The sequence below is a fragment of the Chrysochloris asiatica genome, unplaced genomic scaffold (genome assembly GCF_000296735.1).
Source record: "Chrysochloris asiatica unplaced genomic scaffold, ChrAsi1.0 scaffold00008, whole genome shotgun sequence".
In the NCBI taxonomy this organism is placed as follows: domain Eukaryota; kingdom Metazoa; phylum Chordata; class Mammalia; order Afrosoricida; family Chrysochloridae; genus Chrysochloris; species Chrysochloris asiatica.
In genome coordinates this window covers 2,249,958-2,262,745 of record NW_006408526.1, presented here as the reverse complement: position 1 = coordinate 2,262,745, position 12,788 = coordinate 2,249,958, and the positions used below count along the sequence as shown (strand labels likewise).

At 40.9% G+C, this 12,788-nt stretch overlaps 1 protein-coding gene across 2 annotated transcripts in view; it reads left to right on the top strand.

Moving 5' to 3' along the window:
- Positions 1-1,660: 1,660 nt before the first annotated feature.
- The window catches only part of MTMR2 (myotubularin related protein 2), a 100,277-nt gene continuing 89,149 nt past the window's right edge, over positions 1,661-12,788 (top strand). The window contains exon 1 of one of the 2 annotated variants that reach the window (XM_006833749.1): positions 1,661-1,965. In XM_006833749.1, coding sequence (XP_006833812.1) covers positions 1,886-1,965 — 80 coding nt within the window. In that variant the 5' untranslated portion in view covers positions 1,661-1,885. The remainder of the gene's footprint in view (positions 1,966-12,788) is intronic. The other variant, XM_006833750.1, reaches the window with a different exon arrangement.

The window sequence follows — 12,788 nt, the reverse complement described above, 5'->3', positions numbered from 1 at the left end:
TCACTGAGTCATAGTCCACTTGCTGACAGTGGGTTTTTTTGGTTTTCTAGGTTACCTTGAGCACAACTATGGTAGGTTGTGCTGTAACTATACAAACAAGTTAATGTTTCATTGGCCTTTTTAAAAACCTTAAGATTTTCTTTAAAACATCAACAGTGTAAAATCCAGTTTAAATCAATATGGTAATTATATTTATCTTAGCAAGGAAGCATTTTCATTGTATTTATTTATTTTTAAAACAGAAATAACCTTTGCATAATTTACATCCCATACAAGAGATAACTGGGATTCATTCTCAGCCAGAAAAATTCCTTCATGGTGTCCTTTTTCATCCTTCCTGTGTCCTTTGTAACAGAAAATTACCAGCAGAAGCATTTCCTCTGTACCCAGTTCCTGCTTTCTTATCACAGTTCTATCCTTCCACCCTCCCTTCCGGCACTGCTTAGGAATGTGAGAAGGCAGGAAAAATCTCTAGAAGTTTGTCCTCTATACAACACCACTGTATTCAAGTGTAGAATGCTTTTTACTTATTTATCAGTTTCCTTCCATTTCTTTTTCGATACCTCTTTACATGGACAATGTATTAATGGCGAAATTCTTGTTCACTACAGCACTTTCAAACCTCACAATCCATTCAATGTGCCACACTGTTCCGTTAATAGTTTGAGGTTCTTTTCTAGTGCCCCTTCTCCAATGCTGGGTAGAAATGGGGTGGGTGGGGTGGAGGCCAGGGTGGAGAGACAATGTTAAGATGAGCATTAAGAGTTTTCCTATCTGTGGGAAACTTTTCCCATTACCCTTTTCCTACCAAACATTTTTAACTTCTCTGCCACCCTTCCTGTATCTTCCTCTCATAAGTTACCAACTACTGAAATTCTGTTCAAAATTGTTTATACAGTATACATTAATCCATTCCATTTTAACAATCCTGATGAAGCAGGCAGTAATAACAGATAGCATTTATTGAGCGCTTACTATATGCAGAGTATTTTACATGTGTCAATTCATAGAATTTTATGAGCTTATTCTTCTATTTTATAAAGTAGTCGATGTTCAGTGCTGTGAATTACACTGTTGGTAACTGGCAAAGGCAGGATTTGGAACCATGTCCAACTGGACCTCAGCTGTTATTGTTAAATACCATGGAGTCAATGTTGGCTTGTATAGGGTTTCCTAAGGGGAGGCCTGAACTGCAGACCTAGGACTCCAGCACTGTCTTCACATAATCCAGTCACTGCACAATCATTATTTTCATTACCTATCTGGTGGATAAAACGTTTTGCCCTCGCATCTCCAATATCCTTACCCTTATATCCCCTTTGTCCTCTTCCTCCCTCTTTGTCTCCTCACTTCCAAGTCCCTTCTGAGGCCCTTCTTCCTACTATCTGTCCCACATTCCTCTCATCTCATCTCCTTGCTATCTCATTTTCTTTGACCTTTCCCACATTACAGCTTCAGTCATCCCCGGGTCCCAGATCCTTGTCCTTTTCTGTCTCTAGAGACCTACGTCCCAGAGTGTTTCCTTATTCCTCTCGTCTATTTCTAGGATTTCCTCTTCTTCCAGAGTCCTAGCGCCTGCCGACTCTCAGGATCATCACCACGGGAACTGTCACCTCCCTTTCACCGCGCCTAGAGACAGCGGCGGGAACGTAGGAGCGCTGGGCGTACAGGCCAGCCTGTGAGGGGGGCGCCGCGGGGTCCGCCGGCTCCCCGGCAGCCCCCGGGCGCGGTGCAGTTTGGGGGAACATGGCCGCTTCCGGTCTCCCTCCCGGACCGGCGCTCGCCTGACAGCGGCCCCGGCCCAGAGCACTCCGCCCTCAGCTCTTCCCGCCCCTCAATCGCGGAGGTCGTTTCAGCCTCTCCCTCCAGCGACCCGCTCCGCGCCATGGAGAAGAGCTCCAGCTGCGAGAGTCTTGGCTCCCAGCCGACTGCGGCGCGACCGCCCAGCGTGGACTCCCTGTCCAGGTAATCGGGACGCCCCGGGCCCCGCCCCATTTCTCGTTCTAGGGGGATGGAGCGGGGACGAGGACCGACTAGTTGGCGCCTCAGCCTGCAGATTCCGGCTCCTGAATGCTGCTCCGGAATTCTTTCCCTGGGACTTGGGAACGGAACCACTTCTTCCTCCCTCTCTGGGAAAAAGGAGGTTAAAACTCGCTGCTGCTTTAGCGCCTTCTTGATCTTTCGTGTACCCTTGTAGTTTTCTCCCCTGTCGAGGTAGCCCCTAGTTCATTTCTTTCTGTTTTTCTTCATTCCCTCTTAAATCTTGTTGTAGACAACCCTTCCCCCACTTTTCCCCCCTTTTCATTTCCTCCTTGCTTTTCTCATTCTTAACTACACTTTCTTATCCCATTCTCCAGTTATTTTCTAGTCTTTATTTTTTTCGTTTTTGATTTTTGCCCAACCCTTTCCTGTGTCCCATCACTTCCTTGCCTCTTGCACGCTTTTCCCTTCGCTCTAATTTTCATCTTTCTCCAACTTTTAAAAAATACGCAAATAAAAATGTTCTCTGCTGCTTTTTCTAAAATTTTCCACTGAAGATCTGTGTCGAGGAATCTGAGTAGCTCTTATTCTGGAGTGGTGATTTTTTACCTTTGTTGGGCTATAGGTTCTCCAGGTTGTCATTTCCTTCTACCAGATGAAATTTTTATCCTGAGATTTTGAGGATGACTTTAGTCATATGCAGCATTTGTGAATATCATCTAGACGTATTTTGGGTGCACTGTTTTACTTTGGTTGTAAAATAGTGATTTACAATTGGATTAAGTAATTGTGAATGTTACAAAGCTACAATGAAATCAGGTCCTTGTCCATTGAAAAGTGGTCTCATTATTTGAGCATTAACGCATGCTAAACTGTGGTGTGAAAATGAAATCTTTTCATCCCCACCCTTCTGTCCTCTTCGCCACCTCTAATGATATGAAGTGGCCCTTCTGCTAAATATGGTTCTGGCATTTTTATTTAGTTTTTTCCTTTTGGTGATTTTGGGGTATCACTAGCTTGATACCACGATTTTTTATTAAATTATTTCTAAATGTAAGCATCGTACCTCCCCCCCATTTTCAGAGTCCTTAATCATGATTTAATTATCTTTTTAAGTAGATTATAAGCTTACTTGAGGGCAAATATCGTATCTTAATCATTTTCATACCCCCAGCTCTTAACATAGCCCATGCATACATTGTTGTTATTATAAAGTACCTTCGAGTTGGTTCGGACTAATAGCCACCCTATTAGGGTTTTCAAGGAGCAGCTGGCGCGTTTGAACCTCTGACATTTAGGTTCAAACCGACCTTGCGGTCCAATGCATATCCTGCAGCGCCTTCAAGTCAGTTCAGACTCTGAACGACCTTTATGCAGTGTTTGTAAGGTGTGGCTGAAGCTCGCCACTGCAGCTGCTTCTTGAAAACCCTATAAGGGTCGCTATAGGTCAGAACCGACTTGACCGCTGCACTTACCTACTTTGTAGTTAGAAGTCCAGTGCTTATCCTAGATTGAATTATCCAGGAGAGAAGAATGTATGCTTGCATTCAGTTATATACATTACATTTATTTCAAGAAGTTAAAAAATTTTTTTTTGGAAAATTAGTCATTACTGTGAAAGTTATAAAGACAAGCATTTGCATGCTCAGTTGTAAGATCCCTCATTCAGAAAACAGATTGGAAAATAATAATATGTGAAAGTTACAAATGACAGTAGTTCAGAATAGAATATGAAGAAAATAAATGAGGCAAGGAGTCATCTCATCCAAGGGTGAGCATTTAGAACTACAGGAGGCAGCACAATGTTTTAGAAGGAACCTAGGACTGAAAATCATGAGGCTCTGGCTCTAAAGTCCCTGGCTCATCTAGGGATGTGCGCTGTATCACTTAATCTTTCTACTCCACAGTTAAGTCATCATTTAAAATAAGGGGGCCTGTCAAGAAAATCGGGGTCCTGGTGTGGCGCTGTAGGATTAACACTGGACGGCACTTAATAACAAATCTAGAAAATCAGTAAAGTCCCTTGCAGCTCAAAAATTCTGTCACTATCTTAATGACAGTATGTAATGCACTGTCGTCAATTAAGATATTCTATTTACAGATAGCCTTTGTTATATATTTTGAAATTATAGTCAGTAAATAACATCTCTTATTATTACAGACCAGTGTACAAAACTGGCTTAAACAGATTTATTTCCTAATTAAAGAGAAAGTCAGCAACTTTCGTTAGAAGCTCATATATGTATTTTAACTTCCTAATAAAAAAATTAAGGAGTTCGTGGTAGCGCAGTGGTTACGAATCGGGCTGCTAACCTCAGGATCAACAGTTCGAAACTACCAGCTGTTCCATGGGGGAAAGAGGAGCCTTTCTTCTCCCATAAAGATTTACAGCCTTGGAAACCCTGTACAGGGTCTCTATGAGTCGGAACCGACTCCACGGCACATAACAACAACAAAAAATTAAGTTACTAACATAAGACTTTGAAAGAAGTTTGATTATAGTATGTTAATCCTATCCTCTCTGGACAAAAATGTTGTTGTTGTTAAATGTTGTTCATAGCGACCCTGTATAAGATTTTTGAGGAGTGACTGGTGAGCCTTAATCGCCTACCCTATGGTTCAAACCAACCTTACTTTCCAGTGCGTTAACCTGCAGTACCACATGACTCCTTAATTCCACAAATAGGGAAACTAGGGAGTCATATTTCTTTCTCTACTCTGAAAGAAAAATATTATTTATCAAATGTCTGCTTGTATAGAAGTCACTCTACTAGATTCGTTCATATTTTGAAATAATCATACCTTTTTATAGCACTCTCTTTAACCAACAGTATATAGAAAGCTTAATTTTAAACTTATTATTGTTGTTGTGTGCCATGGAGTCGGTTCCGACTCACAGCAACCCTGTACAGGGTTTCCTAGGCTGTAAATCTTTACGGGAGCAAAAAGCCTCGTCTTTCTCCTGCGGAACAGCTGGTACTTTTGAACTGCTGACCCTGAGGTTTGCAGCCCGATTCGTACTAATACTAAATCATAGGGATTTGAATCCACAGGATTAGGAACCATGGTTCTAATACCTGTGTCTGCCTACATTGTGTAAATTTTTTACTTTGGTTTTATTAATCTATAAACAAAGCAAAATATAGATGTTTGGATTACCTCATCCTTTTGCAGAAATGTCTTAGTTAAATGTAGTTTAGTTTTTTGCTTTTTTAAATATTTTATTGTGAATTATGTGATAGTTTACATGGGAGAACATTAGTTTTACATTCATCCTATTGTATATCATTTTATTGCCATGGTTACAATCCCCTGCATGTATCATCAACTAACCAAAGGGTATATCCTGCAAGCCTGCCCCTGTCTTCAGCACACAGCCCTTCTCCCTCTCTGGGTGTAGTCTCCAGCCGCTCCATCTTTCCACGTCATCGACTCTGCCCTCCATCTCTGGCATTACTGCTTCTCTGGGTAGGGTCCTGCTCTCTGCTCTTCTCCCTTGATTGTCCCAGGGACCTCAGCTCCTAGACTGCAAAGTTAATCAGTCCCCTCCTTGCTACAAAATGTCCACCTTTACATTCCCAACCTTCACAATCAGTCCTGATAACAATTATTCACTATTGTATCACTAGAGACCTATCTGCATTTCCTTTCATCAGCCCCGCCTAGACAGATTGGATACTACTCAGTGGAGATTCTACCTTCCTCCATGCCCTCTGAATGTAGGTTCACAGATTGGATACTACTCAGTGGAGATTCTACCTTCCTCCATGCCCTCTGAATGTAGGTTCTCTCTTGAAAGCTTGCAAGCCAGTCACTTGCCTTTGTAGCCCCACCACTTTGGGTAGCCAATGTCCAAGTTGCCCTTGCCTGTCTACTCTGTGTATGCAGGGGGTGGGAATGATCCTTGCTGTGAAGATTTGTTTCCTCTTTTGAGCTACTGTATCCATAGGTGTAGGTCAGGTTCTTCAAATTGTATCAGATTACTCTTTTTTTCCTCTTCTTTCTTCTTCTAGTTGAGCTCTGACCATCCAGTCATTGAAGCCAGTGGTATTATCTGCAAGTGTGGGTGTTCTTGTGCATATGCCCTCTCTTCTTATCAGCTGGACGCTTCACTCTCCACTCTAGTCCTCTGTGGCTATGTCACTGACTCTGGGCCCAAGAGTGCCACACTGCTGGCCAATCAGGTCTCCACCCAGATTTGTAGGAGTGTATTGAACGTTGTAGGGTTTAGCTTCATTGCTGTTTTTCCCTCACTTCCCCTTATTGGTGACGAACGTGGTCACCAATCAGAGTGTGTATTCCCATTGAGTCTTAGTCTTGGAAGGGGGTTTGCTCTGCTTTGATGTCTCAAAGGGGCATCAAGGTAAGAGGGGGCCCGACCACTTGCCTTGATGTCTCCTAGGCAAGCAACTTGCCTGTTCTTGCAGCGATCAGTCAGTCTGCCTATATTGTTTTGTTTTTTTCCTGTTGGTCTTTCTTTCAAGAAGTATCTTCTATTCTCTAGCTGCGCCAGACTGGTCTCCTGTCCTTTCAAGTGGAAATTTCCCACCTCTGAAGATCCTGGATGTTGTTCAGGATTCCACCTATAGTCTTATGTAATGCAGAGGCTCTGCAGGCCTATTGGGCACATTGTAGCCCCATTTTAGGCCTATTCCAATCAGTTATAGGCAGAAGACGGACTTACAAGCTTTCTATGGTGATATTTCTGGCTATGTCTTTCTCTCCCTCTCCAGTGTCTATTTTATAATGGCGTTCAAGGGAAAGAAACCAAGATTCCAAAGACAGCCAAGCATCTTAACATTATTTCCCTCCTTTTCCCCATTCCAACCATGTCTCAATCCCTGTATCCCAGAGTCCTGTTGTTTCAGTTTTCTGTTTTTATATGTTTAGTTAGTAAATTGCCTTGGGAATGGATTTTGCTGTTTATTGCAACTGTATGGTTAATAATACTGTTTGTAGTGTATCTTTTATGCATTCAATTGGCATCCATTTCTGCTGAGTTTAGCCCTAAGGAAAATTGTATGTGCAAAAAATTTCGGATACTTTGTTAGAAAAAAAAAAAAAAAAGACATAACTGCATCTTTCTCTTTGGCAAAAAACTGAAGCCAAATTTATAACTAAAGTTGGTAACCTTATTCCCAAAATAACCCATTGCTGACACATAGCAACCCTAAAGCACAGAGTGGAATGGCCCCATAGGAGTTCCAAGGTGGCAAATTGGCTGGTGGGTTTGAACTGCCAAACTCTACCAGGGCTCAGCTTGTTGGCAGTCTATTCCTTTTTAATTTCTACAAGTGCTTCTACTATTTGAACATAGTTTAAATCTTATGTGTTATGTTTAAATGTGGTACAATTTGTATGACGTCTGAAGCCCTTTGGGGAAGTAGGAAGGACAGAAATCTTCCTACAATTTGTTACTTATTATTTATTGTTTTTGAAAATGACACTCTCCATTGAAGTTGATAAAAGGCTATGTGATTGTAGTCCACTTTAAATGTTTGTTGAGTCTTGGTATATATCTATAGTCATTTCAAAGGTGCTGTTGTTTCTAGCTTTGCCTTGTTGGTCATTATAGACCTGATGCCTTTTGTCATAAAAGAACAGCTTTATTCTTTATATGATATACGGACAGTAGTGTCCTAATCAGCTGTAGTTGTCTATTTTGTAGTCTTTAAAAAAGTAGGTTTTTTTTTTTTTTTTAAATGTATCCTACTCATTATCGCCTTACTTTGGTGACTGTTCAGCGGCTCTTATTTATCTTGCTATTGTCCATTCTTCATAATGTTCTTGTAGAGTAAGTTGTGAAAAACTTCACTTCAGCACACCCCTGCAGAGAGAGAGTTGTGAAAAAAAATTCATTTCACTACGCTGATAATCTGGTTATATTCCACAACGCTGTTCTTACTTGTTTTGGTCTGGTTCTTGATGTAATAGTATATATAGACTGTAGTCTATATGTGATAGCCACATTAGACCTGAGCCTTAAATTATAAGTTATACAGCAGATTTTGACACTAAGTTGTTACTATTCTATGCTGGTGTGGTGCTGTGGGTTAATGCACTGGACTACAAAGTGGGTTTGAATTGCAGGGTCGGTGGTTCAAGCTCACCAGCTGCTTCTCGGAAGCCCTATGGGTCAGAATGGACTGAACGGCATTTAACAACATTCTTTTTAGTCTTGTTTTCCATTTTTAAGTTTGTACACTATTGTAAAATGTATTCTTTGGGTGGATTTCATGGATCATTTTTGACTGTGTCTAGTAGGTGCTCTGGCAGTTTAGTGGTTACGAATTGGGCTGCGAACCGCAAGGTCAGCAGTTCGAAACTACCAGCTGTTCCATGGGAGAAAGATGAGGCTTTCTGCTCCCATAGAGATTTCCAGCCTTGGAAACCCTGTATAGGGTCGCTATGAGTCAGAACTGACTCCACAGCACATACAACAACAACAAGTAGGTGCTCAGTGTATTTTTAATAAAAATTTTTAATTATTTTATTTTTAATGTTGACAAAATGTTCACCACTGATTTTGTTTCCTCTCAAAGGGCTTAAAAGGGTTGTGTTGACCAGTTACAGCCCTTAAGTTCAAGCTGAAGTTATTCTCCCATGAGACTTCTTGATACTGAGTTAATTTTATTGGCTGCATTATCTGTGCCTATGGCTATATATCTTGAGAATACATACATTTAATTCCCCTCCTCATATACCTGTTTTTTCAGTTTCTACTATTGATTATTCAGGTCCCTTTCTAATTTATTCATGTAGTTGGTTATTTAATGTATATATCTTTTATCCTTCATATATTTTCATGCTCTGGTTATTCTGGGCAACATGTGCTTGCCCAAACTATTTTTGTTTAATCAGTTGATTTCTAGTCCCTAAATTCATCAGCATTTATGAGCATTCCATAATTACATTTAACTTACATTAAAAAAAATAAAGGGACTGTACATATAAGGAAGTTTCAAAATGTTCATGGAAAAATGGAATTAAAAGATAATGGATTTTTTCCATGAACTTTTTGAAGCCCCTTATATAGTATCAAGATTGCTAAAGCATATTTTGTTACAAGATTTCATTCAGTCTTGGAGTTTGATATGTTGGTAATATATTTGCTTTGGGGCTGTTTTTCCAATAGTAATGATGGATTTGTGTCCAATCACACATTCTTACCCATTCCCCTTGTGACCCTTGGTATGTTTTATGAGGCAGCTAGCCAGGATTAGTGGTAAAAACTGTAGCTATGGAACAGAGTGAAGTTAACAGTCTGAAACTTCAACTTTGGCTTTAATATTAATAGGTTATAAAAGACATTATATTGTTATACTAAAAATTGGGTATCTTGGATTCTGTTATGCCAGCAATCTAAAAGAACATTAAACTTCTGTTAGATAATGTTATTGTGAACTAAGCATTATTACTGTGGATGTTTTTTAGAACGGGTATCTGAAGAGGTTAATTACTAATGAAAGTACTGAAGCTGTGATTGGGTTCTGTATTGTACATCCCTCTTTCTGCTGCTATTGCCTGTTTCATGTTAATGTACATCAGTGGTTCTTAAAGTGTGGTTCCAAAACTAGAAGCATCAGCAGTTCTTAGAAATATTTAAAAATGAATTTTTAAACCCTGTCTGAGACCTGTTTTATAAAAAAAATGGAGTGTGTGATCCGACAGTTTGTGTTTTAAAAGGTGAATGTGTGTAATGCATGCTAAAATCTTGAGAACCACTACCGTGGATCTTTTGTGCCTCCATCAACATTAGCTGAAATGGACTAAGTTTTTGATGTCTGTATTAAAACTACTGTCAGCCTATTGTTGACTGATAGGAATCATCTCTTACAATTTTATTATATCTGAATATAGGAAACTTCCTGTGATCTTTTCTTTTCTAATCCTGAGTAACACCAATAAAGACTACATGTTTTAGGCTTTTGCCTTAAAAATAGAACCTAGTGAGATACATGAATGGTAAATTGCATTTAGAAAAAGTATTATAAAAAGTAATTCCAAGAGGTTACCACTTGAACTAGTAAAGACTGGATTATACCCAAGGGAAGGAAATAGCCCAGATACAGATGTCCAGAATGCAGTAAGTTTTTTTTGGAATGTTGCCAAATTCATGCTATTGTATTTGAAATCATCAGAGCCAAATGTTACATGTGACTCAGGACTTGACAAGTGGAAATCCTCCTGAATTTAGTGTGGAATATTTGCCCTTTTTAAGGAACTTGGTTTTGAATATAAAGGCACTCTGCAATCTTTGTGCCTAATGTAAGATTTAGGTAAATTGGTGGATAGAATTCAAAATTTAGCAAGGTAATAGGTGAGAATGGGGATTGGTTTTTATAAACTTCTTTTCTACAGAAAGATAAAAAACAAAGTTATGAAAAATGATTGACACAAGGTTATTAAGATAAAAGGGACTATGGAGGATTCCCTATTATTGAAAATAACCTCCGTTTTCATTTCTGTGCTTCATTGCATAGAATAATTTTGCCTATCCCTCCTAATGTGTTTCTGTGTACCAGTGTCGTCATTATGATAGACCATTAATGAACAAGAATCACAATTTTAATCCCAGTCCAAGTGTATAGGACCCACGGGCAGTATTTGGTAATGCATTTTTGTTTTTATACTCTTTTGAGAGTATTTGGTGTAATTGATTCTTGAATTACTTAAAATTTTTTTAGTCTTGATTAAGGACATATACTATATTTAAATATAATACACATTAACTTTGCAGTGTATTTTATATACTTAAAATTTTTAAAATCCTGGTATTTAGAAAACTTCCTTTTCCTTTTTTTTTTTAGAGTTAGGGTTTAGGTTTAGTGTAATAAAACAAAATTCAAACGAACAGTGAGTTAAAACAAGATAAAATTTCAGTTTTTCACAGAGATAGTATGTCTGGAATCGTGGTTCTGAAATGTCAGAAACACAGTCTTTCTAATTTGCTGTCTTCATTTCCAAGGTTACCTTCTGAACCAAGATTACTGTTGAAGGATTTCAGTTAAAAGGAAGGAAAAAGAGAAAAAGGGCATGCACCCTCTCTTTAAAGACACTGATTATAGAAGTCACAACAGTATTTTAGCTTACATCTGATTGACCAGAACGTGGTCCCCTGGCCATACCTAGCCACAGGGAAGGCTAGGATTTTAGTTTCTTCTGTGAGATGTGGATCAAGTAAAAATTGGTGGTTCAGGCTAACCAACTGCTCCTTGGAAACTCTATACAGGGTTGCTGTGAGTCAGCACCAACTGGAAGGCACTTAATAATAACAACAACTGTCATTAAGTAATAGGGGGATGGCGCTTCCCTGACCAGGCAGCTCAGGTAGGGCAGTCTCGGGGAAAAGAGGCGGAATCGCACATAAGAAACCTCTGTCTAGCAGACAGACAGCCTTTGAACAAACATAAGATCTTATATTTCAACATTCTGAACTCATTTTTTTTAAAAGATCAAATTGCTGAGGTATTACAGGCATTTAGAGCTTTTGCCTGCCTGTACATGGCTCCCGCTTCCGTGCCTGTGCCGGTGAGTGCCTCTGCCTCCTGCAGACCTTGGAATGCAGGGCTAGAGCAACCCCACTTAGAAGGCTGCATTTCCAGAGAAAAGGAAGCATAAACTAACAAAGCCGAACAAATAGAGAGGGATATCGGCGTGGATATCAGGAAATTCGGTGTACCCATGGTACAGAGAGACTGAGAGAGGCATTTTTTACGTCATTAAATATGGACACTACCTCTCTGCAGCCATTACCCCCAGCCCTCTACTGCCCCGGCCTAGACTAGCACTCTGCCAAGCTGCCGAGGCTCAGGAATGCCCAAGGCACAGACCCACCCACAGATGCCAAGGCTTGCCCTGAGGCCCAACCCGCCCACAGATGTCACAAAGGCCCAGGCCCAACCAAGGCTCAAAACGCCTACCCGCCTCGCGGCCCAGGTGGTCCACAGCCTGGTCGCCGCTGAGGTCCAGGGCCCCCAAGGCCCAACCCACTGCGTAGCCAGGTTGCTGAGGTCCAGGGCCCCAGAGGCCCAACCCGCCGCGTAGCCCGGTTGCCAAGGCCCAGTGCCCCTGAAACCCAATCCGCCCTCAGCCCGGCCCCCGAGGCACAGGCCCCCCGAGGCCCAATCCGCCCAACCCACCTGCTGAGGCCTAAATCGCCAGGTGCCCAGCTGCTGATACCCAGGCCCCCTGAGGCCCAAACCACCCGCCTGAGGCCCAACACTCCTGCAGACAGGTCGCTGACGCCCAGGCCCCCAGAGGCCCAAACCGCTCGCCCTAGGCTCAACCCAGCCACCTGAGGCCCAAATGGCCCGCCACCGAGGCCCAGGCCAAATTGAGGCCCAAAAAAGTTACTCTGAGTTAAGCAATAAGAAGCATGATAAAGGGAAGTCCACATACCTGATCACATCTTCCTGGAGGTAATTAGAAAACATAAAAATTACCAAAACACATAATTAGTTATTAGGGCCACAGATAAACATTAAAATGTCCAAGAAGCAAAAGCAGAGGACCATATGGGCACATGTACAGAAAAAAGATAAATATCTGAGACAAATGAACCAGAAGTAGACCTTCTCTCCATGCTGGAAGGAGGGCAGGCCTTGAAGAGACTTGAGAAAGAATTCAGAAAAATGATTATAAAATGTTTCAAAACACTTTACAATGGAGTTGAGAAAAATAAGGAAGAAGTCAGAAAAACGCTACAGGAACAATCAAACAAGATAGATATAGCATTGGTAACAATCCAAAACCTACAGAAAGAGGTCCAAACAATCAACAACAAAATGGCAGAAATAGAAAACTCC